Source organism: Plectropomus leopardus, chromosome 14 (assembly GCF_008729295.1).
Source record: "Plectropomus leopardus isolate mb chromosome 14, YSFRI_Pleo_2.0, whole genome shotgun sequence".
Lineage (NCBI taxonomy): Eukaryota > Metazoa > Chordata > Actinopteri > Perciformes > Serranidae > Plectropomus > Plectropomus leopardus.
In genome coordinates, this window is record NC_056476.1 from 3,259,324 (window position 1) to 3,287,100 (window position 27,777).

The following is a 27,777-nucleotide window of genomic DNA, read 5'->3' on the forward strand; positions in this document are numbered from 1 at the left end:
ACACTCACAAGTACTGTTCAGACAGAAATGAGTTTTATGTACTTATATCTCAAATATTAACTTTTCACACTTTCTATCTTTGTGTTTTCTTTAAGGTAAACAGTCCTGCGGCACAGACGCTTACGACTGAACGTCTTAATAAACTATAAAACGTCTTCCTGGTAGCGATCAAAGCACGTCGCCTCTAAGAGCAAATGAATTCCAGACATCTTCAATTATTAACCAAATCGATTTATTATGCATGAACAAATCCCTTCCTGCCTCTGTCACGCAGACACGCACACACACACACACCCAACATTTAAATACATGACGTGGTGGGAATTCGGCATAGCTCACTTTGTTGTTGCACATGCTTTAATAAAATGATAGATATATTTACAGGATAAGCAACGTCTCCGAACAAAAAAATTCGCAAGAACAGCTCCCGGTCCCGCCCTGCAGCACTTTGCAACACTCCTTTTTTTTTTTTGTATGTGTGTGTGTGTATTTTTTTTTTTTTGAAATTCACCCACGTTTAAAAAGAAGTCAGAACAAAAAAAAAAAAAAAAAAAAACACAAACCATGGGGGTTTTGGCCAATACGACATAGCATTATACATATATGGAGTTCATCAACTACATAAATATGGCAGTAACACTGAGTAATTCATACGGACTATTTACAAAGTTTGTGAAGTGGGGAAATATTACAGTCTGTGCGCGGACGACTGACAGAACGTATGCCTTCTTTTAAAGTCTGGGGGACCGAGTCTAGGGAAAAAACCGACACCTCCATCCCTCCGCTCGCCTCCTCTGTTACGGCCAGGACTGACACAACAAACAAAATAAGGCACAATTAATACTTGGACCATTTTTCAGGGGCATCTACAGACTTGCAGCTGGCTTGTGAGGCATGTAAACAATTGAGTCGATTGATTAGGACTGCCTATCACCTTCCCTTTGTATTCCCGATCAGTGATTCAGTCCGTCTGATGTGATTCAAAACAGGTTTTATATGGCAAGGACCTTAAAACCCCCCCAACCATCCCAAAAAAAAAAAAAAAAAAAATCCCGCCCGCCCTCTATGCTACTCAACAAATACAATCACATGGTGACAAACAAAGAAAACTAGTAGTGCATACACTACAAACACAACAGGAAAATGCGACGCCCCGCCTGTTCCCACAGCGCTGTTTTTTTAGGCTGCAGCACTGTCCTCTCCACAAGGGGGGGAATTATCTGGAAAAAAAAACAAACAAAAAAAAAACATTGATTGATTGATAAGCTGTCCGAAAGCTGAAGCAGTTTCAGTTGACTAAACCAAAGATTAAAAAGAAATCTGTTCCCCCAATCCCGATTCCACTGATCATCTTCGACCAATGTGTTTCTCTACCTCTGACCACCAGGCGCTCAGCGGCGACCACGATGACCACACGCCCCCCCTCAACCAGGATTAATGACTAAAATATTTTGTTTTGGATACATCTAATGGCGCTCCCCCCCAGACGTGTTTTCCGTCTTTTAAAAAATAAAAGCCCTCGTCGAATCCATCGCTCTCTGTTGGTGGTCGTCAAGAGGGAGGGAGGTCTGGGCGTTGAGACTTGAGTCCTGCCCTTCCAGAACAGCCACGGCGCCGGACCGATTCAGGAGGTGAGGAGATTCAGGGCGGGACAGAGGAGTGGAAGGTGGATGGATGGGGCAGGAGGAGGAGGAGGAGGAGGAGGAGGAGGAGGAGGAGGAGGTCTGGGGGGCTGGGGGCGGTCTGTCGCAGCTGTTTGGGGCTCCTGGCTTTGGTCGGTGTGATGGAACCGCTCAGTCGTGCTTCAGGTGGTCCTTGATGTCCTCCTCGTCCGTGTACTCCGACGGCTCGTCTCCCGGCTTCAGCAACCTCCCGACGTAATCGTATTTTTCTGGAAGATAACCAGAAAATCTCCGGTTAAAAAGGAAGATTACAAAGGACGTTACGGTCGACAGATTATCCGCCCGGATGATTATCGGGGTCGATATTTTGCAGATTATCTGTATCAGCATTCTATTTTAATAATCGCAGACAAAATTAATTAATTAAAAAGCTCCAAAAAAAGTGTCAGCATTGGAGGAAATTTTACTTTGTAAAAAACCTCAGGGGGCTATTTATTTATTTATTTATTTACTTATTTTACAGCAACTTTTAAATTTTCACTAAACTTTATGAAGAAAAGTTGCTGTATATGAAAGTCTCTGTTTTGATTAAATATTTTGCTAAAAGCATTCAAACAAAGTTTTATGTTGTTTTTTGTTTTTATTGTAAATGCATATCTGTTCCAAATATCGCAAATCAGTCGCATAAACTACGAATAATCGGTCTCGGTACTGAAAAAAACAATATCGGTCAACAGATTATCGGCCTGGCTGATTATAGAGGCCAATATTTGGCATTTTGCTGATTATCTGTATCAGTATTTATCTGTATTTTCATTTTTTCATTTAAATTTTCAGGTGACTTTACATAAAACGTTGGTGGGAACTTGCTGTATTTGATGTTGAAAGTTTCAGTTTTGATTAAACATTTGTCAAAAGCATTTAAACAGAGTTTTATGTTGGAGTTTGTTATTTCCCAAATTCTAAATATTGACAGAGATTTTCATTTTTATTGTAAATGCAAATCATTTTCAAATTTCTGTTATCAGTCTCATTAACTATTCATAATCTGCATCGGCCCTGAAAAACATATCGACCGACCCCTAATAGTGAATTATTATTTATATTATCAAAAAACAACTGAAAGATGAACAGAGAAAATACTTAAATATGGAAATAATTATTTAGTTCCCGACCAGAAAGTGACACTGAAATTATTTTTGTCGTACGAACAGCCCAAAGATAATTCACTTTTTAATAATGAAAAACTGGAAGAGTAAAAATGGACATTTTAGAAGCTGGAACCTGCAAATGTTTGACATTGGAGCAACAGTTAATCCATTCTCACAACAGTTTGTTGTTAATTTTCTGCTGACTGACAAATCGAGTTTCTTTCCTGAATATCTGGGAGAAGTCAGAGAGACTCAACAACGTGCTGCGAGGAATTTACCGACATCTTCTTACGTGATTTAATCAGACACCGTTTGGTGCGGCCAACTTCCAAAGCTGCCCGGTCCAGCTTTAAATGTGTTATCTGCATCAGGCCAACGCTGCGAGCGTTACAGACGTGTTATTTCAGTAAGCAGAGGCCGACGTGTTTCAGGCCAAAATTAGACACCCGGGAGTCGAAGAAAAAACAGCTTGTGTTTTATTTCCAAGTTAAAAAGGACATTTGACGTGGAAATAAAACACAGGTTTGGAGGAAAAGTACGTTTGAGGAAATTTAAAATGACAGACTATGATAAACAATGTTATATTTACACTTTAAGTAGAGAATAAACCACAGATTTGACGTGCTGACATATAAAAGTATCCAAAAAGAACTTCTTTTGTTTCCTTCCAGTTTCCGTGTTTCCTGTTTTAACTGTTTTTCAGCAGATGTGGCTGCAGAGGATATTTTTAGTTTGCTGCACGTTTCTCTCAACTTCTCTTCGGCTCAACTGTACATCTGAAGATTTTGTTTTAGCTGAAGAGATCGGTCGATTAAACAACTAGTTTGGATATTTTAACACAAAAAAATGCACAAAATTAACTGGTTTCAGGTTTTTAAATTAAAATATTTTCTGGTTTTCATAGCTTTATATGACAGTAAACAGAATTAAGGCTGCACATTATTTTCAGAATTAATTTTGATCAAAAATTGAAAAACCCAGAGTGACTTTTTAAATTGCTTGTTTTAGACGAAGTCTTAATATACTTAATATACTCAATAATAGTCTTATTAAGTCTTAATAGTCTTAATATCCTCAGTTAACTGACACATTAAGAGAAAAGCAGTAAATCCTCACAATGGAGAAGCTGCAACTAGAAACAGTTTGGCATTTTCTACATAAAGAATGACTAAAACAATTATTACCAAAATTGCTGGTTATTCAGTTTCTGTCGAGTGAACCAACCATCACATGATTAATAATTTCAGCTCAATATTTTTGAATTTTGTAATGTAAGATTGAATAAAATAAGCCCTCTGAATAATGTCAGCTTTGGCTTTAGAAAATCATGATGTATATTTTAAACTATTATCTGATATTTTACATGTTTATATTTTCACTGTTGATGAAAAAGACAAATTTCTGCTAATAATCATCAGAAAATAGTGAAAAATGACCACCATATATTCTCAGAGTTGTCAGTTAAGTCATACTCACAAACATAGAAGAAAATCAAACCACTGCCAGCATATTTGTTTTAAAAAATTACTTAATGATTTATTGATAAGGCTGCATGATACGCCACAAAATCATATCGTGAATATTTTAATAGATATTGCAATACGCGTCGGGATTTTTAATGGGAATTTTTTGCATTTCGTTTTCACTTTATAAAAAATAGAAAAATAATGATGTGTTTTTTCTGCATACTGTACCAAAGAAATATGTTCGCTAACGTTCATTAATAAAATTTGATAAAATGTTCTTTCAACAACATGAAAAAAAACAAACTGTATTTAAGGGTCATGGTTACTGAGAATACTCATAATAAGTCTGCGTGATACCATAAAACCGCAATATTTTCTGAGACAGTTATTCTACCGTGAAAATCTCATACTGTTGCAACCCAAATTTTTATTTTCAGATAGTTTTTCTGTTAAATGCAAAGTGAATCTGTGTCTTTATTCTCTGCAAGCTGAAGATTTCTTTGTGAATATATGAAGATTTTGTTTAAACTGAACTAAAAAACACGGAAAAGCAGTGAAAGCTGCTGCAGAAGTTGCCAAAAAAAAAAAAAAAAAAACCCTGAGTACAAACTCGTTTTTGCTCCTCAGTTTGACCCGTCTGAATGTCCAGAGGCCCTGAGGGACCGCCGCTGAACACGGTGGATCCATCTGTGACATCTGAGACAAATCGATATCCGAGGAGCGTTTTCTGTGGTGGGAACACGAGGAAACAAGCCTACCCATGAACTGCATCTCCCACTCCCTCACGCTCTCCATCTGTACAGCGTTGAGGTCTGACAAGTCGTCGTATTCGTCCCTCAGGGCGTCTTTCTCCAGGCAGAAGGTGGCCAGGCCTCTCGAAGCGTCCCGGCCTGCGAAAATGCCGTAAGGACCATCTGAGGGAGAAAAATAAAAGCCATGAGATTAAACATCATTGACTCACAGAGGCGAACCATCAGTCTTTACTGATCTTTTCTCTGACTGGACTGTGAAAGCTGCTGTGTTTCACAGGTTTCCTGCAGCTTTAACAAAGTTACATTTAAGACTTTTTGTTGCCATTCAAATTAAAATTAGGATTTACTTCCTCTTACTCCTTTTCGGACATGAAATACTTTTGTTTGTTTACTGAATATGTATGTTTATTTTATTTGCCAAATAAAATCTATCTAAAATTTAGGATCATTTTTACAAGAAACAAAATTTGAAAAAAACGAACCAACATCAATTACTTATTAGGAACAATTTTACCAAAATATTTTCTTTCAACATAAACCTTTATTTTTTAAAAATTGCAGAAAACAAGTGCACATTTTTATTTGCCTTAAAAAAGCTTGTTCTCTTTCTTTGATTGGAGGTCTCATATGCACGAGTGCTGTTCTTTATCCAAATCTGCACGTCAAATATGATAAATGATTTAAATAAAAAATCAAACAAACAAAAACATTACCAAGTATTTTGAGGTTTCGGGGTGCATCGTCAGAAACAAATATCCTCTTCCTAGTATATTAGCATTTTAAGACTTTTCAAAGATTGATTTTTAGACATTTTAATACACACTAAGGCCTTATTTTTGACTGATGAATTCAATGCCTTTTAAGACTTTTTAAGGATCCAAGGGAGCCCTGGCTTCAGACTGACCACAGAGAAAGAAAAGTGTAAAAAAAACAAACAAAAACACAAACAAAACAGTTCCTCTCCAGCACCAAGTTCATCCTTGGCGATCAGCTCAGTGGTGCGTCATGTGACTGCTGCTGCTTCACATTAAAAGCCCCGAGGACTGCCAATAAGTAAAGCACTCGAATGCTGCGCAGATACAGAGTTCACGAAGAGACTTGAGCTCCACAAAAACCCGACATGCTTCTGTTTTTCCCTGAAAGTCTGTCGAGAGTGACGCAGCAGAACTTCAGTGTGCTGCTGTTATTAGAGCTGAAGATGTATTCATTCGTAATGTTGTGATGTGATATTGTGGCGATCTTAAAAAGTTCCTTTAAATGGTCTTTAAAACCGTTAGAGTTAAATTACAGCTGCAGTGATAGCTCAGTAATCTGTTAGTGGAGAGTAAAAAATGAAAAGTTTTAAACATTTACTGGTTCCAGAGGCTCATATGTGGTGATTTTTTTTTTTGGCACTTTTAAGCGTCGGGGTCGACCCATATTGGTTTTTCAGGGCCGATTCTTATTATTATTAGTTACTGAGACTAATAACCTATATCTGGAACCAATATGCATTTACAATAACATGAAAATATTTGTCAAATTTTAGAATTTCGTACATAAACTCCAACACAAAACTTTGTTTAAATACCTTTTCTAAATTTTTAATCACAACTGAAAAGTTCAACATCAAATACAGCAAGTTCCTGGCAACTTTTTTTCTAAAGTCAACTCAATTTTTAAAAAAAAAAGAATAAATAAAAATAGCTCCCTGAAGTTTTACAAAGTAAAAGGTTGTCCCATGCTGATACTTTCTTTGCACTTTTTAATTAATTCATTTTATCTGCAATTGTTAAAATAAAATACCGATGCAGATAATCAGGAAAATGACAAATAATCTGTCCCAATAATCAGGCCAATAATCTGTCGACTTTTAGTTACGAGTCAAAATTTCAGTCAAATAAAACATAATAATCATACAATACTAATTAAAGGCTAATAGTAATAATTATAATAATAATGCCAGAGTGCTGGTGCTCTTCTTCTCTGTTTCTTCTCTTTGTCACTTATGCCAATAAACTCAATATTTTTGGATTAATAGGAAAAAAAGCAATTTAAATTATTTTCATCAACTGGCGGCTGCGTGAAATGAAAGCGTATATTTTTTCCCACTGTTTTTGGAAATTTTGCTCACTAACTGACTAATCTATGAATAAAGACAGTATGCATTTATATGCTGAGTAATATTACTTCTGAACATATACTTTTTTTAAGTTTAGTAAAACATTCCCATATTCTCAATTCGGTTTCAGGCCTCATTCATACGTGGAAATAAACCAGGAATGATTCGGATATCTGCAAATCAGTTGTAGGTTTTGAAAATGTGACGATGGCACATTTTATTGACGTAATTAAATGTGCTCGGAAAGCGGAAAATACAACAAAGGAGGGTGAAGGCTAAAGCCGGTGGCCGAATGCAGAGGTTACCTGTTTTTTAAGCCTTGGGGGCGAAGAAAATGCTCAGCTGAAAATACGGGGTTCATATCTAAACACATTTATGAGGACGCTTCAGGTTTTATCTGCACATTGTTCAAGCGAAAGCAAACACAGCTAATACAGGCTCACTTCAGCTGGTATATCAACACAGGTCTTTCAGAATAAAACGTCTTAAAGCCATCATGCTTTAACTAAAAGTTTCACCACATTATAATCCGGGAGAAACTGATCCGACACACCAAATTAATCTCAGCTTCTACACAAACGTCATTATAAAATACAGCTTTATTCTTGTTGTCGGTTACATTTATTTTGTCACAGCCGACTCTGTTTTTGCAGAGTAGACCGTTTTTAAATTTGGGGAAAAAGAGCGCTGGTATGAGGTCCGAATCTGGTATGAGGAAACAATCTGAAATGACTCCGTATGGAAGGAGAGTAAATCCCTAATTATCCAGAAAAATTCAGAAAAACTGTGATATTTGTTTCTGTCTAATACTGCCCAGCCTTTATTGTTGCCCTGTTGTGCAACTTCAATAACAATTCTGACATTTTAGTTAAAATTCCTTCACAGTTTCAGTGTTAACGGATATAACAAAGGCCACTGTGTTAAAATGTGTTAGAATCAGGCATTTCCAGTTATCAGATTGTTATTTAATGCGTTAAAAAGACACTTGTGATACTCAGCCTTTATAATAAATTTCTCAAACGGCACCTCGGGCCTTTTCATGACATTTTCTGTGTTTTTAATCTTTAGTTTCCTGGATAAGATCATCATCTGACCAGCATGTGAAAACTCTGAAGGCTCTCAGATTTTCCTACTTTATTGTGCAACACAAAAAAAAAAAACTCGGTCCAAGCTGCCGACCGTGAGGCAAAGACGTCTTATCACCTCAAAGATTAGATGTGCTCTACCTTGCATAACTACAAGAACGAGCACTTCAGAGATAAACCTGCTTGCCTGAGTGACGCTACGCAAACATGCTGATGTTTTACTTCCTAATATTAGAATAAAGTTGTTTATTTAAATGCCATGACTCACAAAAAGGAGGAATCGGTCAGATTTGGGCTTGAATAATGTAAAATGTACGAGTGTAGTAGTAACGCTGCCCAGTGAGGGGAAGTGGGTAATTTATTGTGCTCACATGTGAGGTGGTGACGCAAGATATGCAATTGGCTTGCAGCACCGTGTCTCATCTAAAATATGTCCTAAAAATCGTTGTTACGACCTGATAAGACCAGCGTCAAAGCGTGGTTACTGCAGCTTAAGGCAAGTGGTTTATAAGACGTTTCAAATTCCACTCTGAATTTTTTTTTTTTAAATATTGACAAAAAAAATAAAAAATAACCCCAATCAACTACTTACAGTTAGAGACAATTTTGCCCAAATATTTAATGTAACTAAAACATGACTCTCTGGGTGACGGTTATGTGAGAGACATTCTGCATTTCTATTTTTTTTTTTGTTTTAATGTTATCAATTATTTTAAAATTTTACAATGCAATGTCAACAAAAACGATTCATGAAATCTTACGTCCAATATGTGAGCATTTTAAGACTTTTGAAAGATTAATTTAACCTTTTTTAACACAAGCCAAGTTAACATGATTTCTTTGAAAAACATGGGAAGAAGGTGACAAGCAGCTTAACAATATATGGACCAAAAATTAGCAAGAAATTAGTTAAAAATTACAAGAAAATATAATATATATATTTTTTTCTGTCACATTACTTCATTATTTTAAATATATAAATAAGAAAATTATAAATGTAATCTTCTAGACATTTCTCCCTAGTTTTTTGATAATATTCAATAACACCTCCTCTTTTTTTTTTTTTTTTTTTTTTTGCAATTTTCAGGACATTTGTTGCCAGGTTGTTTATTATGTTTTCTTCCTTGTTTTCAGAAAATATCAAAGCAATTTTTTCAGGTTTCGCAGGTTTAAATGTCCGTGAAAGGTGAGTGACCGATTACAGCGCGGGAAACTAAATGTCTATCCATGTGTTTAGGAGTTAATACAAATAAGGGCCTAATTTTTGGATTGATGGATTTTATGCATTTTAAGAATTCTTTAAGGATTTGCAGGAAGCCTGTTAAAGGTCTTTTTTTTTTAATTTTTTTTTATTTTATTTTATTTTTTTGATTCTGTTCTGTTTGATTCATTATTTTGTTTGAAATGTTTAAGTTTTTATATATTTAAATCGTATGTGTTTTTGCTTGTCTTCTGTTGCTGTGTTTTTTATGTAATACTTTTCCTTTAGCATGACTTAAAAATAAAACAAAATAAAAAAAGCAGTCAGCTGTAATGACAGCTCGGGCTGGACTCTTGTCTCACCAGAAGAGCAAAGCTTCAGCTGACAATATTTTCAATTTTTTTAAATTAATCTCTAGGGGTCAAAAATAATGACAAATGTGTATGTTCAGATACTTATCATGCCTGAGCACAAAAAAACCCCAACCAATCCCAGTTTACAACGACACTAAACAGAGGTAAAATTTCACTGACTAGAAGCTGAACCCAGAAAATGTGATATTTTGTGTTCATAACTGACTTATTATAAAAAATCAGAAATTACTTCCATCTGATCTTGACACATGGGTTGATCAGCCATCATTCCCTGCATGAAGTCCACTGTGATTAACACAAACAAACAAACGATTTAAAACGACTCCAGCGCGTCTCTACTGTAAAACTGTGCGTCATAATTTGGTGAGCCTGATAGATTCAGGCCAACTCGGCTCGACGTTCGTGGTGTCAAATAGCAGAAGTGACACATGAGCGCGTTGGGAATGTTGGCTGAATAATTATAGTTTATTACGGAGTTGACGGTGGAGTCAGACAGGTCAGAGAAAACGCTGAGCAACAGGCCAGCAGTGCTTTGTAGGTAAAAAGAAATAAATGTAATATTTGGTTTTCATATTTGTTGGTCTTCCCTGAGCTATAATTAAGTTTCGCTTTGCACAGGATGAGGCCCGGGGGAGAACACGATGCTTCTGTAATACAATAAAACTCAACATTTTGCACAGAGCTCATATATAATGCTGACTTCTCTCCTCTGTGACTCCAGTGCAAAACAGAAACTTGTGGTCTTACCCATTTCCTGTGGTCCTGCTGGAAAGTACAGGAGCTTCTGCATCGTACAGGACAGGAAATTAATGCAATTTAGCCAAAAAACTTTTAAAAAAATAAATTAAAAAAAGTTATCCCATATGCATGCTGCTTTGGATGACAAATGGCTTTATTGCTGATAAATAGAAAAGAAAGTGACAATCCACGTGTTAATATGTAATCTGTACATGTAAAACAACTTCCACTAATACAAAAATATGCAATCTAACAAAACTATTTTGCAAATATAAAACCTGCAAATACACAAATTCCACAAGTTAAAATAATATCTGTGAATACATTCAATTAATTTACAAATGAATGGCAAGAATCCTATCATTTACAACTGTCTAATATGTAATTGAGATTTCAGTTTTAATTTGTCAATTATATGCTTGCAGATTTGCATTTTCTGCACACCAAGTCTTTATTTATTTTATTTAATTTTTAAATAATGTCTTTAATTTTGTTTGTGTACTTGCAAATCAGTGTTTATGTTTGCAAAATATTTCTGTGAGTGAATTTTTTGTATTTGTAGAAGCTGTTTATATCTTCAGATTACATGTTTACACACAGATTGCCACACAAATAACATGGAGGTAAATCTATCATAAAAGAGCATATGGTCAAATTTGAATATATTTCTTAAGGTTATGTGACAAGTCTGCTGCTTTCTAAAGACAAAGTATTTCATAAAAGATGGGAGTCTTTTATGTCCTATATTGGATTCAATATCAGCAGTACTTTTTGGATTTTTGTAGCATGGAAATTTTGGTTTGTTTATTTTACATTATGCAGATTTATAATATGCATTACTGTGTGCACTTAATTATATATACATTTTTATTTTCACTCTTACTACCAGATACATTTGCCTGCAACTACTCATCTTTATCGCTTACTGCATATTTCATTTGTTATATTTAATGTTTGTTTTTCTTACTTGCACTACTTTATATCAATATATCTAGAATATCCCTTTGTTTATACTTGTGTGATTTTATTATTTTTAAACATATTTAAATGAAACTATAGATAACCAATCTCTGGGTCTGTTTCCTGTATTGATGTTTGCATCTCTGATCAGAGTTGAACTGTTTTGCTTTGTGTGGGTTTGTCAGTTAAATACATTACTTTTGATACTTAAGTGCATTCAACATAATAAAATTATTTTTGGTACTTATATAGATTCAACATAATAATTTTTTTTTTGATATGTAAGTAAATGCAACATAAAATTATTTATGATACTTCAATACATTAAATATAATAAAATTGATTTTGATATTTTAGTACTTTCAGCATACTAAAATTATTTTTATACTTACATAAATGGAACAAAACATTATTTTTTAAGCTTAAGTACATTCATAAAAAAAGTATTTTTTGATATTTAAGTACATTCAACATAATAAAATATTTTTTGCTACTTAAGTAAACTCAACATAATACATTTATTTTTGATACTTGAGTGAATTCAACACTATAAAATTACTTTGGATAACAGTGATATTTTAATAGTGGACTTTAACTACTAGCAAAGTCATTTTCTGGTGAGAAGGTATTTCATCCACCACTGTTTATCTGTTGTGATGTTTTACCCTGAAAAATCAATAAATATGTCTATGAAAAAAATTAACTTTGCACGGCAGAACAGTCAGTGCAGCTAAAACCGTGTATTCTCTGCATGAAACGAGCATCTAAAACAGTAAATATGGTAAGATTTATATGTTTTAAGGTTAAAATACTAATGCAAAGTACCCAGTTTTGATGCATGTTGAGTCCCATCAGTGTAAACAAGCGGCGGCTCCAGACGCGACAGCAGACGGTGCAGTGTGTCTGTGCACGTCAACAAGCTAACAGGCTAACGTTAGCGGGCTAGCTGGTTAAAACCTCCAGCTTTCACATAAGTTTAACAAAAAAGTTAAACATGTTAAGCGGCCACAGACATAAAGTCCGGACGCTTCCAAGCTCCAACACGACAGTCACGACCCCTAAAAGAGCCGCGCTCCTCAGCTAACAGCTAGCATCCCATTCAATAACACAGACAAAGCCAACACAGCTAAAGCTAGCTAACCACAACCGTTTGCGCCCAAATTTTTTTGTCCGGGACAACTCACCAAAAAAAAAGAAACTCCCGCGGCTGTCAGTTCAGCATCTGCCCGCTGTTTGACTCACCTTTCCCGTAAAACTTTTTGCCGCTGGTCACGTCGAAAACTTTCATGTTGACGGCCATCAGGATGCGGGGGTTCTGGAGCCCGTCGTACTCCCGCAGCTGCTCCAGAGTGAAGTCCCGTCTCCGCATCTTGGGAAGCGCCGAGGCCTCGTCGCCCTGGGCCGCGTCCGACACCAGCCGCCTGCCCCACCGCCGGTACACCGCCAGACACACCGCCACCACAACGACCAAAATGCTCAAATTCAGCAACATCGCGCCGACGCCGAGCCCGTCCGACTCGTCCGCTGCCCCCTGCCCGCCGCTGGTGTCCACTGGTCCGCTCGAACTGTCTCCATCGTCCGCCATACTGCTCGGTTAGCGCCTACCCGCCCCTGGCCGCCGCTGCGTTCACGGCCCGTCGGAAACACCGCAGACACTAGTTGAGCCAGCGGGCCCTGCTGTTACATGGTGTTCCTCTGTGTGATGAGAAAAACTGTCATTATAAATAGCTTTCACTATCGATTTTTTTATCGATTGTTTTGTTTGATTTAATCCTCTGAAACTTGGATAGATATCATTGTTCTTGTGCTGCGTCCAGACTCCTTTCATAAGCTAGTTAACCCTTTGAAACCCAAGAAGAGCGGTACGGAAAAAATGAAATTACCAACTTAAATTTTTTAAAAAAAAATTTATAAAATTGATACCTCGAGAATGAGCTCAACATTAGTTGGTTGGAGCTTAAATAAATAAATATGAATTTTTATTTTATTTTATTTTTATTTTTTTTGCTTTTTTAAAATTGCTTTTGAGCAGACTGGTTTGATTTCTTGTGTGGGGGGGGGGGGGGGGGGGGGGGCAATGACCAACTTAAAAAAATTAAATTATTTTAAAATTATATTTACTATAATTTATCTAAAGTTATGTTAAAGACAATTATTACATTTGAAGAAAAAAAAACGTTTATTTTGTTATTTTGTTTTTATTTCTATTCTTTTTTTTTCATATTTTCAGGTAATTTTCTTGTAACATTTTTTATGAATTTCTTACTTATTTTTGTGCCATGTCTTGTTCAGCTGCTCACTGCCTCCTCCCCATGTTTCTGAAAGAAATCAAATCAACTGGCCCAAGTCTCTAAGGGTTAATCAATGAATCACTGTGTCTGCAGACTGTCAGCAAATAGAAAAATGCACATCACTAGTTCCCAGGAGCCAAAGTGACTTTTTTCATGTCATCAAGAGTCCAAAATCCAAAGATCACTCACTCACCGTCTAGCCTACTGTCTTACTGTTTACCAGGGGTGGACTCTGTGTACAGTTTATTATTATTATTATTATTATTATTATTAATTCATATTAATATTCTTTGTATTCTTGTTATATCTTTATCCTTATGTATACTCAGTCACTTAATTTTTTTTTTTTTTTTTTTTTTGCATTTTTGTGTTGTTTCTGACTCTTGAGCAGCAACTACTTAATTATTGCTGGTGTAGGATTAATTACATCTTGTATTATCTTACAAAGATTAATTTTATTTCAACATTTTTGTAGTTTAGTCACTCTTATTTTTATCTTTTAACTTTTCATGGTTGTACATTGTACTTTTTCATAAATCACTATATTATATATGTTACTATAAGGTTATCATCATTGTTGTGACAAAAATCAGTTTTAATAATATAAAATGACAAAGAGGAAGAAAATGGGAAGGCATGACATTGCAAACACTGATTTAAAAAAAATAATGCAAATTTATTATTTGAGGTGATTGCAGTTCATTGTGAGACACTTTAAAAACTTGTGTGGTGCTGCTCAGAGTTGAGATTCACGAGGAGCACTTAAACGCAGCAGCACTCACGCCTACCGCGGGTTTGGTTTAAGGATAGACTGTGATGCTTTTTGTCCCTCTGTAGGACCCGTAGTGCCACATATAGCCACTAACTTGTAATAAAAATAAAATAAACCAGCAATTTAAAGGATTTATTTTCTCAAACTCCTTTGAATATTTGCTGAATGTTTTGTATCTGATTCTTATAGGTGTAAAATTATGATCACATGGGCATTTTCAGGCCAAAATATGCACTTTTTAATTCTATAAATGTATTTTTCTTTCATTTTATGACCAAAAAAGGTGTAATTTGATGTTTTATTTTGGGTTTTTATCTTCACACTTTCTCCACAGTGTTGTCCCTTTTTATTCATTTGTTATCTGAATGCTATTTGCACACTTTATGTAAACACTTTTACCTCCAAAAAGCTTGTTTGCTCTGTTGAAAGTGATAAACTGGTGAAACGCACTCAGCTGAAACTACTATTTCACAGTCGACTCAGATCACGAGTCAGTTTTTTTTTTATTTAAAGCTGATATATTTCACCCTGAACTGTTGCTGGGAACTAAAACCTGCTTGTCAGGCTCCGTCAGTCGCCCTGAGCAACACACGATGGGAGCGGTGAGAGAAGTAGACAGATCACACAAACACGAGTCGGTACAATCAACTGTTATTTTATATTTTTTTGCATTTTACAATTCAAGACTGTGGCATTAACATGCATTGCTTTATCCTAAAACACACTCAAAACCACACTACCGATAAAACAAATCACTTCTTAAAATCAGGAAGAATAACTGAATAGCAAATGATTTTTTATAGTATTTACATTTTTTTTTTCTTTTAAATTCAACTCTGAAAAAACCTCTTTTTAAGTCCACTGATGGAGTAAAGGAAAGTTAATGATTTAAGTGCTCTAGAGCACCAAGCCTCAAACATAATATGAACTTCAAGCTAAAATATACTGTAGTTTTATGATGCTAGCTTCACACCCATAATTCCAGCAGAAACATTTCTTTTATCATATTCAATAGCAAAAGCCATTAAAAACTGCAATGATTACCTAAGACTATTCCATCAAATCAAGTAAAAATAAAAATAAAACAATAAATTATACTACCTCTGGGTGTAAAACAGAACTTAAAAGTAAAGCTTCCCACATTAATTTGTCATTAATCCTGCAGGTTTTAATTAAAAACCAGCGTGATGAGTTTTGAGGCCTGTCAGTCAAAGATGAGGGCACACCTGTTAGTGAGCACCAGCCTCGGGGGGGTCAGTCCTTCACAAATTCATGACTGCAGACTTGATTGTCGTGATAAAAAATGTTTGTCGAGAAAAAAAATAAAAACCCAAAATACTGAATTGGGAAGCGTTTAAAACGTGAAATTTGGACTATTTTGTCCCTGATCGCCCTCGTCGTCGTCCTCGTGAATCAGATTAAGGCACACATCTGCTTTGTCTTGGCAAACTAGAATCACAGCTCAACGGGCCGAGAGCTCCGTGCAGACCGGAGCTCTTTTACAGATTGCGGAGCTCAACAAAACGTGTCGCAGAGTTTTGGCATCTGAGAGAATAAAAAGGCAGAAAATGCAGGGAATGCATTTTTTTTTTCGTTGTTGTTTTGTAAACGTTACGAGCTGTCAGGCGCACAGATTCAAGCTCACTGCTTACGCTTGCTTGCTTTAAAATGAAATGCACAGATAAAAACAATCAAATTAAGTCAACCACGCTCAGTCTCTCTTCATACCCAAACGGTTTGCCGCTGAAAAGAGCGAGCGCTGATCTCAGAGCTGCCGCCATCATCGTCGCCGCCGCTGCTTCGCTCTACGTCTTCTTCTATCCAAACCCACACCTGCAGGAGGGAGCTTCATTTATTTGGTGCGACGCTTTCCTTCTTCCCAGCTCCGGACTCGCCTTTCTTCCCCTGGCTGGCAGCGGCGGCTGTTTTCTGGGCGTTGTCTTTGGGTGTGTTCTGCGCTGCAGCAGCCGCGGCGGCGGAGGCGGTGGAGGATTTGGAGGCCTGCGTCTGCTTTGAGGTAGTGTTGGAAGGATGTCGCCGACGTCTCCCTTCATCCCCGGCCGAGGATGAGTGACGTCTCCTCCTGCCTCCCTCGTCTCCCATCGGGGGCTGCGGACACAGAGGTCAGAGGTCACAACATGAATCAAGCAATTATTTAAAAAAAAAACAAAAACATGTAGACGCTCGATCTGCTGCCCAGATCTCAGATTTGTTCCCTGGAGATCTAACAAAGTAAAACAAAAACTATATGATATAGTTACCGATCTCACTGCAAACCTTTAAAAAAGCTCCTGTAAAGGTGCTGAATTTTTTATTATCATCATTTCACATCCTACATTACATTATTGCTCCACACGTCCCTGATCTGTGGTTCAATAAAAGCAAGTTTTATTATCCACCTTTTTAAATTACTTTTTAATTCTATTTTTTATCATTTACATATACACACATATATCATTCTTTACTTTTTTATATTTAATAAACCTATTTATTTAATTAGTTTATTATCAGCTTTACAATTATTTTCTTTATTTAATTAGTTTATTTATTATCATTATTACTATTATATTATTGTTATTATTTTACATATATACTTATTTTATTTGATTTATTTTGTATCAGTTGTATATCTATTCTCTGAACGTATACAAACTAATTAAATAATAAGCTATATAACTTCATTAATGTTGGGAGGTTTCCGGGACATGGTTTTGTTTTGTTGGTGTGAGACGTTGACACTCACCACCACCCTGAAGTCCTCCAGGTTCTTGAACTGGGAGAGATGTTCCTGCAGCTTTGGGTCGATGGGCTGGTTCTTCATCTTTGAGTATTTTAGGAAGGCCCAGAACTTCTCCAGTCCGTACAGCTGACCTGCGGCAAGACCAGCACACACGACAAGCGATTCAGAACAAATTCACTCTTTATTAAATGTCACATCGTGTTTATAATGTAAGCACACAGACGCAGATTATTTACAGCATAACTGGACCTTTGTTTACGGTAAACTCATTTGCAGGAGGACAACAATGTTAGCGCGTGTGTGGATGTAAAATGGAAGTTAAAATTATTTCAAAAATTTTGGGGGTGAAAACTGGTAAAATGCACAAATAAAGGTTGTCTGGAAAAAAAATATTTAAAATAATTAAATAAATTTTTTAAAAAATGCAAAAGTGTTCTCATTAGGCGGTATATTGCACAGAGAAAATATTATTTATCAGATAATATAATTTCCTTATGCTTAATAAGTATGAATATGCATGTGTGTGTATGTGTGTAAACTCTGGGGATATGTATGTTTAGATGTTTTTGTATACATGTATGTACATGGATGTGTGTGTGTATGTGTATAAATGTGTGTATGTAAGTGTGTATATGTTAGAAATAAAGCTCACAAATTAACTGATTAGCTGAAAGGGGAAGGAAATAACACGTTGATACTTCCTCCTTCCTCTTTTTGAACATGTAAGTTACAATTTCTTGTTGCTATTAGACGTTTTTTGTATAAGTTATCATCCATTTTTGCCATTTTGTTTAATGTTCTACCTTTTTTTGTTTGTTTTACATGTCCGAAATAAATATATCGATCTATTTTTAAGCTGAAATAATTACTTGGCGCTTAAAAATAAGAAAACAGCATATGTGAAGTTGGATAAAGCCACGAATCATCTTCATTAATTATCATATCAGGTAGCCGTGACTCATGACTGAAGTATCCGTCAGTGTTTAGTCTGCGGATAATAACTTCAGCTCCTCTGACAGAAGACGTTTGAACAGCAAACGTGCGACTGAACACAGAAATAACTGAGCTGGAAATAAAGTGGCTGCTGAAGTCTGAACTGGGATCCTCCATTCGGCTCCGCTGAGTCACTCGCTGTGTTGAAATCGTTTGAGAAATCGACTTTAATCCCTTTAACACGTTCAGCTCAGAGGGGGCAGGTCTGCACGGTGAACTTTTAAACCAGGTCAAGATGGTTTACAGGATCAAATTTGCAATTATTGAGCATTAACTAGATGTGTAAGCAGCATTAATAAATGGTTTGTAACACTGAACAGATATTGTCTTTTGTGTTTTTCATTTTATTTATTTTTTTGGTAATGACCAGACCTCACTTGTTATTTGCCTGTTTGGAAAAAATGATAAAAATAAAAGATAAAAAACTGCAGAGTTGTCTCACCTTTAAGCACATTTTTGGAGGTTTTTAAAACATTTCTGCATCATTGCAATTTAGTGGAGCTAAAACTAAATAGCGGATCATTTGGATTTGAATCTCTCAATCTTTCACTACTTCGTGTGCTGCTTTTATTTTATTTTTATTCCCTCCATGCCTGTAGTGTCTACTTATGTGACAACTGAGCACATATTTAAAGCCATAAAGTTAGGAATTACACAAAACAAACAATCATTTAATTTGAATAATAAAGCCTCATTGCTTCATTTGTTTGTATCCTTGAAACGTTTTTGTGACCAAAATAAAAAAAGCCAAATAGACAAAATGTAAGACGCATCATGAGAAAACCCCGTCTGTGTTTCCGTACTGTGACAGTGAGCAGTGATGTGATTTTATTTTGAAAAACCCAGTGCTGACAGGTGCAGTTTGGGCTCCTCGGTTACTTTCTGATGTTATTTACCTTTCTCAAAGTCCTTGAGGGTCTCTTCTTGAAAGTCCTTGAAGAGATCTAACCTGAATCTCTTCTCCAAACCGTAACTGTAGTATCTGAAGAGACACTCCAGTCCGTACCTGCGGGGAGAAACAAATATTTAGCTGCACTCTGACCACAGAGACGAGCACGCAGGTGATCACTCGAATCTAGACGTCAGCGTGTTTGCGTGCTTTATGACGTGACTGTGAGCTCATCTGCAGCAGCGATTTCTCCACATGTGCCTCCGACATGCTGCCTTCACATGCTCCTCGGAAATATCGTATTTAGCATTTTTATGAGTAAGAAGCACAAAAACGTCCCTCCAAAGTCGGAATAACGAGTGGGAAATTTCTATGATACCCGTGTTGCAGAGTTGTGACATTTGCGTGACGTTTTATGGCAGCAGAAATAGCTAAAAGCATGAAAACAGTCTCAGCAATTGCCAGAAAAAAAATGATATATTTTGTTATTTTGTTCCCAATAGCTATTTTTAGTAGTTGCACATTTTAATATATTAAATTATAGATTTATATATATATATATATATATAATCTATTAGCTGCAGCAAGCAAGCCAAACATTTAATTATAAAGCATGTCAGGCGAGTATACTGACAGTGATAACAATATTTTATATCACGAGTTGCCGACTTGACCTCCTAAATGCATAAACATGGCGGGCAGAAGTCAATGTTTGGTCAATGGAAGAAACTTTTTTAATGATTAAGTATTAAATATCAATGCATGATCACATGTAAATAATAATAAGGTATTAATGTTAACTGCTGTCCATGTAGAGTGACCTAGATTAAAATTAAAATGTATATAATGTATATAAAAAAAAGAGAATGATACATTTTCTTGTTTTTTTTATATTTTATTATTATTAGTTTTTTCTTTTTTTTTTATATTTATTTGTTTTTCATATCTTCCTTTCCCTCTTTTTTCTTTACTATGAATGATTTTGCAATATATTTTTTATTTATTTATTTTTTTTTTTTATCTCTCTCGAATTTTGTTGTCTAAAACAAAAAAAAGTATGAAAATGTCAGTATGCTGTGCTGTATGATGTGTACCAAGTGATTTCAATAAAAACTTAAAAAAAGAACCCATAAAGCACCCATAAATAAAATGTATTATTATTATTATTATTAAAAAATATAGAAATAAAGTGTAAAGAGCGGTGAACCTCTTGTTTAAACGCTCTCTCAGCGGTAAAACGCAGCCTTCTTCTTCTTTGCAGCTTCCACTTTATTCCCGCTTTACGACCTCAGAGCACATAAACACAACAGTCAGAGGAACGACCTCCAAACTCGGAAACTCCGGATTTTTACGAGGAGGAACCTGACGGACGAGTCCATCAGTGTGATGAAGAGGACGTGAGCTGCTACATAAACAGCTGATGTGTTTTGTTACTGTCGCTGCTCACACGCCCTCAAACACCCACTTCAACAGCCCACGCCACGACACAAGAATGTGGGTTTGGCAGGTGAGTGAAGAGAGCGCTTCTGGCAGAAACACAACACTGTTTCAGCGAGAGAGCCGCCCTGAGCCTCCACCGTTAACCCTCTAGTGTCCAGTGAGGGAGTTCAGACACTCATCGGGAGGCAGCAGTCAGTCAGTTTACACAGAAGAGATCTGTCATCTTTTTAGGGAGATATGCTTATCTCAAGATTTGATGCTTGTCTTGCCACTTATCAGCAAAAATGTTTCATGGTCATGTCCACATATCGCACAATATTACCCTTACCTTGTTTAAATACACATTCTTTTCTTTTTTAATTTTTTTTTTTTAATTTAGGGTATTTAAATGAATTTTTTACATTCTCTTATTCTTTTTTTTTTTTTTTATTGTTTTAAATTTAGGGTATTTAAATGAATTTTTTTACATTCTTTTATTCTTTTTTTTTTTTTTAATTAGGGTATTTAAATGATTTTTTTTTACATTCTTTTATTATTTTCATTTTTTTTAAATTTAGGCTATTTAAATTAATTTTTTTCCATTCTTTTTTTTTTTTTTATTTCTATTTTTTTTTAATTTAGGCTATTTAAATTAATTTTTTACATTCAATGTCTGGATTTGTCTGGGTGTCCACTGTGTCTGCAGCCAGGTGCCTCTCCTGATTTTGGGGATTACTGTGATACTTCGGATCTTTTGTACTTCTCCGTTCTCATGAATCTCCACCTAAGGAGGAAACTTTAGGGCCTCGAGTTGCAGCTTTTTTGCCAATATGTGACACCTGTCTTCAGGGCTCATTTGCAACACAATTTGTGTAAATTCCTTCGTAAAATATTTAGCATTTTCCCGAGGCACAGAAATGTTTGCAGTGCAGCTTAGCATTCAAACATCGTGCTGTCGTCCTCACCTGTAGTTTTCTTTGGCGTCTTCCAGCGCGCGCTGTTTGAACTCCTCGTACATCTTCCTGTTGAAGTTGTCCCTCAGGAAGAAGGACCAGAACCTGAACAGAGTGTTCATCTCCTGAGACTGGCCGATCCCCAACCGTTTCCTCTCTGAGAAACAATAATAACAAAAATCAGTCACCAAGAGAGCACAAAACAAACTTGTTCCTTAATGTGTAGAAAGATTACAAACACCTGAAGAGTCTACATCAATCTGACTGTGAGCATGCGTGAAAACTGGGCTGTTTTTTTTTGTCTCCGTACCGTTAAGGCAGCGTCGGTCGGGTACTTGTGGTATCCCTGCTGAGTGAAGCCGTTGTCCCTCAGCAGCTCGTGCGATGGATGCCAGAATTTGGGCAGCGACTGCGGGGTGCAGCCGTAACTTCCCGACAGCGGAGCTCCTTCTGACGGAGAGGCGTTGGAGCTGCTGCAGGAGGACGGAGGAGGAGAGAAGACGTCTCAGTGACACAGTTTCTTATGTTTAATCTTACTTCTTAAACCCGTTGTTCGGTACAGATGTCCCTGATTCCAGAGGTTTATTTATCGTTTACACGAAGCCTTTATTGCACCCTGAAGTCTGCAGCATCTGTCACCTGCTGCTGAAATCATCCATTAGATTACCAGCAGAAAATAATTTGCCATAACAAACTTAATGCAAAATATTCACAGATTTAAGTCTCTTAAACACAGAGATTTGCTGCCTTTCCCTCTTTTATATAATTATATTTAAATTATGTTTTTCATTAGGGATATTTAATCAAACACTACAAGACATTTAACAATGACATCCTAAGCTGATGAGCATTTTTTGTTTCATTTTAGATAAAATGATAAATCAATCAATCAGAAAAAGAACTAAGCGATCGATAATAAGCACCAGCAACAGTAACAGTCAACTCTCAACATGAAAAATATTACAAGAAACCACCATTACGAGTTAAATGTTTCCAACAGGTTTTTGTTTTGATCACAACGTCACTGAAATTTAGACCCGAAAATGATTATTTTAATTACAGAGTACTTGTTTGGTCTATAAAATGGCAGAAATTGGTCAAAAATAATAATTAAAAAAAATTAAAAATCAATCAGTGTCTCCCAAAGTTCGGTATGACATCCTCAAATGTTTGATTTGTCCACAACAACTCAAACATATTTGTTTTACTGTCAATAAACTACCGTGAATGTTGAGTGATTTTTGTCAAATGTAATTTTTTTTTTTAGAAACTGTGCATGTAACTTGTGCAGCTGCGTCAAGCAGGAAAATGTAGATTTATGATTGTCTTTACTCAATTATTTTGTTAAAAAATTGATGGACCAAAGTGAATAAAGGTCACCAACGTCGGGCAGAACGACTGAAACAGAACGACAGTGTGAAAGAAGGAAGTGAGCGGTTTGAGTTGTTCTTCCGCTTCTCTGTTTCGAACTGGAACATCAACATTTTTACAGTCGTGACGGAAAACGAGCGGTCGGACCTGATGGATGCAGATCGCGGCCGGTGCTCACGGGAGTCCATCACCCAGCCGATGTGGGCTTCCTGAGGAGGGTTCGAACTGTGGCGGGTCTTCTTCTTCCTCGGCGTCTGAGACAGGAAATCACAACAAAAGATTCACATTACAAACAGTGTTTGCACAACTGATATTTGTTAAAATTTGCACAAAAAAATTTTTTTCAGCACAAAAAAATAAATGTCGTTGTAGGTTTTAAAGGGTTCGGACACCTTTGAGTCCTCTCGTGTGTCTAAAACGAGAAAATGAGGCCTCAGAACTTTATTTGACACTCGTAAAAAAGTTTGCAAATGTTGTTCGACTCTAACCATTAAAACAAACAAATGCAAAACACAAGAGACAGGCAGCAGCTGTCTGTGCTGAGATGCAAAGAGAGATCTGTTACACACCTAATAACTACTAAAAACGAGAAAGAAACGGTTTTAAATAATTTTGCGTATTAGAAATATATTATTAAGAGCCGTGAAGACACGAGGCTGTTGATCACGATTATAAAAGAGCGTCGACACCCTGAGCTCACCTGTCCGTCGATGGTGCCGCTCTCCTTCATGACGGGGTAGAAGCGTGGCGTCTTGTTGGGGTCCTGGCGTCCGGGGGTGCGAGGCGTTCTGGGGGTTCGGGGCTGATGAGCGCTGGGCGACTCTGGGACCGTTGTGGGCAGAGAGCGCGCCAACTCTGCTCCGCTGTCCACTGAAGACACACACAGTTAAACACAGAACACATTATAAATATTTACTGATAACTGATTTTTATTCATCATTATATATTAATATTAAATCATTACTTAATTTTAAAGTGCTTATGAGTGCACATGGAGGTCATGCTGAAGAACAAGAAAATTCTAGTTTTGACAGTTCAAAAAGCACAAAATGCACTTTTCAAAGCTTTGAAAAAAAACTGTACATTATTATTATTTTCTATTTTCATTGAATTAAGTTTGAAACCAACATCAGTGCTAATCATAAATATTAAATATTGATTAATCTTCTGAATTCTGACCCTTTAATGCCAGGTTTCTGTTATGATGCCACTTTTTTCATGATGAAAAAAAGATTTATTTCCTATATAGTGAATGCAAACTTTTTTTTTTTTTTTAATCATCACAGTCATGCACATGAAAATGATTTGCAGCCGCATTGACGGTGACAGTGCACCTGGTGGAAATAACATGCATTTTCTCCATACGCCAAATGACATCACCAGGTGGAAAATAGTAAAAATGACAAATTCCAAGGCAAAAGCCCAAAATGACACCCAGAAATAACGTAATGCATGACGATTTATACTTCGTTGGTTGTAGGATTAGAAATTTCAGTTTGAATGGGTTTCAATGGAGCATTTCTTGCACTTAACAGTCTGAATGTAACTATTTAGTTTCCACAGTGTATTTTGGACTTATTGTAGGAGCTGAGCTGGAAATTCAAAGATTAAAGAAAAATACACAATTTTGCCAAACTTTATGCCATATGCATGAACACAGCCAAAATTATTAAAAAAAAGAAGAATGAAAAGTGCGTAAAATGCACCAAACAGTCACTAAGGGTTAAAATCAAAGTAAACAACAATCTAATGCACATTTTCTTCACAAAAGTTGTTGAATTATGGTTGCAAAAATGTCAGAAACTACAAACTGACATGACATAAAGAGATGTTTCCAAGAAGGTTCAAATGCAGCAAACAGGAAGTTCAGCTGGTGTGAAGCCGACTTCAGGGCGGCTCAACAAACACACCTGGCATGAGAGGAGGTGGGACTTCCTGGTTGGTGTCGACGGGCACTTTGGGTGTGAGAGTTTCAAACTCATCTTTACTGATGACGTTTAGCTTCTTGAAGTTTTCCTGGTCCTGCTGAGAAACACAAAGAAAACATTTCTTTATTAGTCCCTAAAGAGAAGTCCATTCTTTTACTCTGTTGTTATAATTCACATCATACACACACACACACACACACACACACACACACACACACACACACACACACACACACACACACACACACACACACGGCCAACTCTGCAGTGCAACCGCAAAACATGAACTGGCACGTCTCCAGCTACCAGTCCACACTGCGTATTTGGGTCACACTTGAACTGGTGACCTTCCGGTTCCTGAGCCGTCCCCAAAGACCGAGCCACCGCAGAAACATTATGTACAGTTAAAAAAAGAGTAAACACATTTTTGTTTTTTTGTCACACACATAACACTGCACAACCACTTCAGCAGAGGGTTCAGAAGTAAAAGCTGAAGCCCTGAAAAATGGGCATATCATGAATATATACTGATACTAAGTACTGCTAAATACATTTTAAATGTCTACATAACATTTCGATCTTGTATATATTTTATTTTTTCAAACTTAATCAGTTTATTTAACAGTTAAATTTAAGTTTACATTGCCTGGTTTAATCCTTTTTTCATTCTAATCATTTAATCAAACTTAAATAAAATTTTTCTGTAAAAGTACTTATTTTTAAGCATTTTTTTTTAACCCTTTGAAAACTGAGCAAACATAAGAAGAAGGCAATGGAAGAAGAAATTACCCAATAATTAGTTGTGAGTACAAGAAAAACACCTGAAAATTTGTAATAAATAAATAAATAACTTTAAAAGTAAAATAAAGTTGAAAAACAAAACAAAACAAGAAAATGGCCTGGAAAAGTGCTTTAAAATATAATAATTTTAATAATTATATAGTTTTTTTCCCTCGTAATTTTTCTATAGCTTTATTAAAATTGATTTTCTAAATCTCCTAATTTTTGAAACATTGATTAATACGTTGCTTATAGCCTTTTTTTCTCATGTTTTTGAAAGAAATCTCACCAATTTGCTCAGGGTTCAAAGGTTTAAAATATATATATATATATCTGACAGCAAAGACAGTGATGTTTCTCTGGATTTAACCTGTTTAAACTGATAACAGCAGCTTGGTGGTAAAAATATGCGATATGCCAGCGGCCGCAGCTTTTAAAGCTTGTGTGACTCGCAGCAGATGTGCAGCGTACTTCGAACTTTACACGTCAGCCACAGAAAAGAAAAAAAAAAAGTCCTATCGTCCTTCGTGTGTGTGTGTATTCAGGCGTGACTTTTCCCACATGTGGCGACATCACCGACAACCTTTGAACCCTGACAAATGAGCTGACGACGCCGAAAACTCGCTGTCAACAACGACTGTCATTCAGCTTTCAAACTCTTTGGGTCGTCAAACGTTTACAGTGTAAAAACACTTCTGAACCTTAATATATATACTTAATTTGTAGTTTTATTAACATTTTAATGTCACGTTTTTTTGAAGGCTGGAGTTAGTGTTACAATATTACAAGTGAAATGTGCAAAAAGCTGTTAAAATATCAAATATTGTTAATGACAGACTACTGTTTAAAAAGTAGAGTTAAGCAACACAGAAAAAAGAAAGTCAAATATAACTTGCATAAACACAGATTAAGAAGCATCGTAAACAAACAAAATCTTGCTTTTAATTATTTATTATTTAATTATTATTTATTTCATTATTTTGTGTTGCACTTCTTTTATTGTGAAGCACTTTGTATGAAAAGTGCTCTATAAATAAAGTTTGTCATTATTATTTTATCTGTTTTTTATCATGCATTTGGTGTGTTGTGTGTGTGTGTGTGTGTGTGTGTGTGTGTGTGTGTGTGTGTGTGTGTGTGTGTGTGTGTGTATTTGTCGACACGTAATCTCGCAGACCGATCAGCCAAATATTTTGTGTACACAAACTGCACATACATGCCTTTATGTGCAAGAAATCATGAAAGAAATAATAAAATGAGACGCGTCTTACTGACTGTTTTGAGTCTGATGCAGTCTGACACATTTTGGCTTTTGTTATGGCTGAAAAAGTGACACCAATTTGAAAGTTTGGTCTCATTTTTTAGCGATTAATTCCAAAATGTTAAGATCCATCAAAGTTTGACACATTACGGCATGAAACAGTCAACTTTTATTATCTCCACCTGCATGCAGGCGCAGTTTTGCAGCCCAATTTTGTAGACTTGCAGATTTGGCCATTTTTCTTTTACGTCTGTGCTTCTACCATAAGTAGGGTATATAGTTAAATGGTTTATTTTTTTTTTATCCGTTTTAATTGTTTTTATTGTAATTTCCTGCTTTGTTGAGTTTTGCAGCCTACAGACAGAATTACAGATGAAAGTGCATTTATGAACAGCATGCATCACAGATTTATGGCTGTGTTTCATCTATTTAAAATAACTAATCCTGATAATTATACTGCATCCTTATTAAACACACAGTGCCTGTTAGCAGGAGAACTTAATCAGCTCTGTGCAACACGCAAAGGCTTCTGGGACGCCTCTGAAACGCACGCCGCGTCACTTCTGCTGGAAATTTAAAACTGTCTTGAGTTCTGTTGACTTCCCTTTACCGTTTCTAAAAACACACTTTTATTTATGCACTGATTTAATGCCCTTTATATCTATATTTATGTATATGTACTCATTTTAAGTGTTTTTCTGTCTCTTGTCATCTCTTATCAACAGCAGATTATTGCTATCATCTGATCTTTTCCATGAAAAATACCTTGAATTTTAAATGTTATTTTCCTTTCAACTTTCACTTCACACTTCCTGAACTAATGTTGCACTTTCATTTCACTAAAAGCTGCGTTGAGAGGAGGGAAAATAAATCAGATTTTGTTTCATTTAAATCAATCACAAGTGATCAAAGTTTTCAATCTGCTGATGTAGT

At 36.1% G+C, this 27,777-nt stretch overlaps 2 protein-coding genes across 2 annotated transcripts in view; both read right to left on the minus strand.

Annotated features, from left to right (window-relative positions):
• Positions 1–210: 210 nt before the first annotated feature.
• Positions 211–13,052, minus strand: pgrmc2 (progesterone receptor membrane component 2). Its single transcript, XM_042501321.1, has 3 exons — positions 12,693–13,052; positions 4,998–5,153; positions 211–1,891 (listed from the first exon to the last, which is right to left on the minus strand). The coding sequence occupies exons 1-3, from the start codon at positions 13,033–13,035 to the stop codon at positions 1,794–1,796; spliced, it is 597 nt and encodes a 198-aa protein (XP_042357255.1). The 5' UTR covers positions 13,036–13,052; the 3' UTR covers positions 211–1,793.
• A 2,643-nt stretch (positions 13,053–15,695) lies between these two features.
• Positions 15,696–27,777, minus strand: part of larp1b (La ribonucleoprotein 1B) — a 36,242-nt gene continuing 24,160 nt past the window's right edge. The window contains 9 exon segments of the mRNA XM_042500398.1: positions 15,696–16,622; positions 17,257–17,384; positions 19,143–19,252; positions 21,520–21,664; positions 21,818–21,836; positions 21,839–21,980; positions 23,026–23,132; positions 23,579–23,748; positions 24,789–24,903. Coding sequence (XP_042356332.1) covers positions 16,362–16,622; positions 17,257–17,384; positions 19,143–19,252; positions 21,520–21,664; positions 21,818–21,836; positions 21,839–21,980; positions 23,026–23,132; positions 23,579–23,748; positions 24,789–24,903 — 1,197 coding nt within the window. The 3' untranslated portion in view covers positions 15,696–16,361.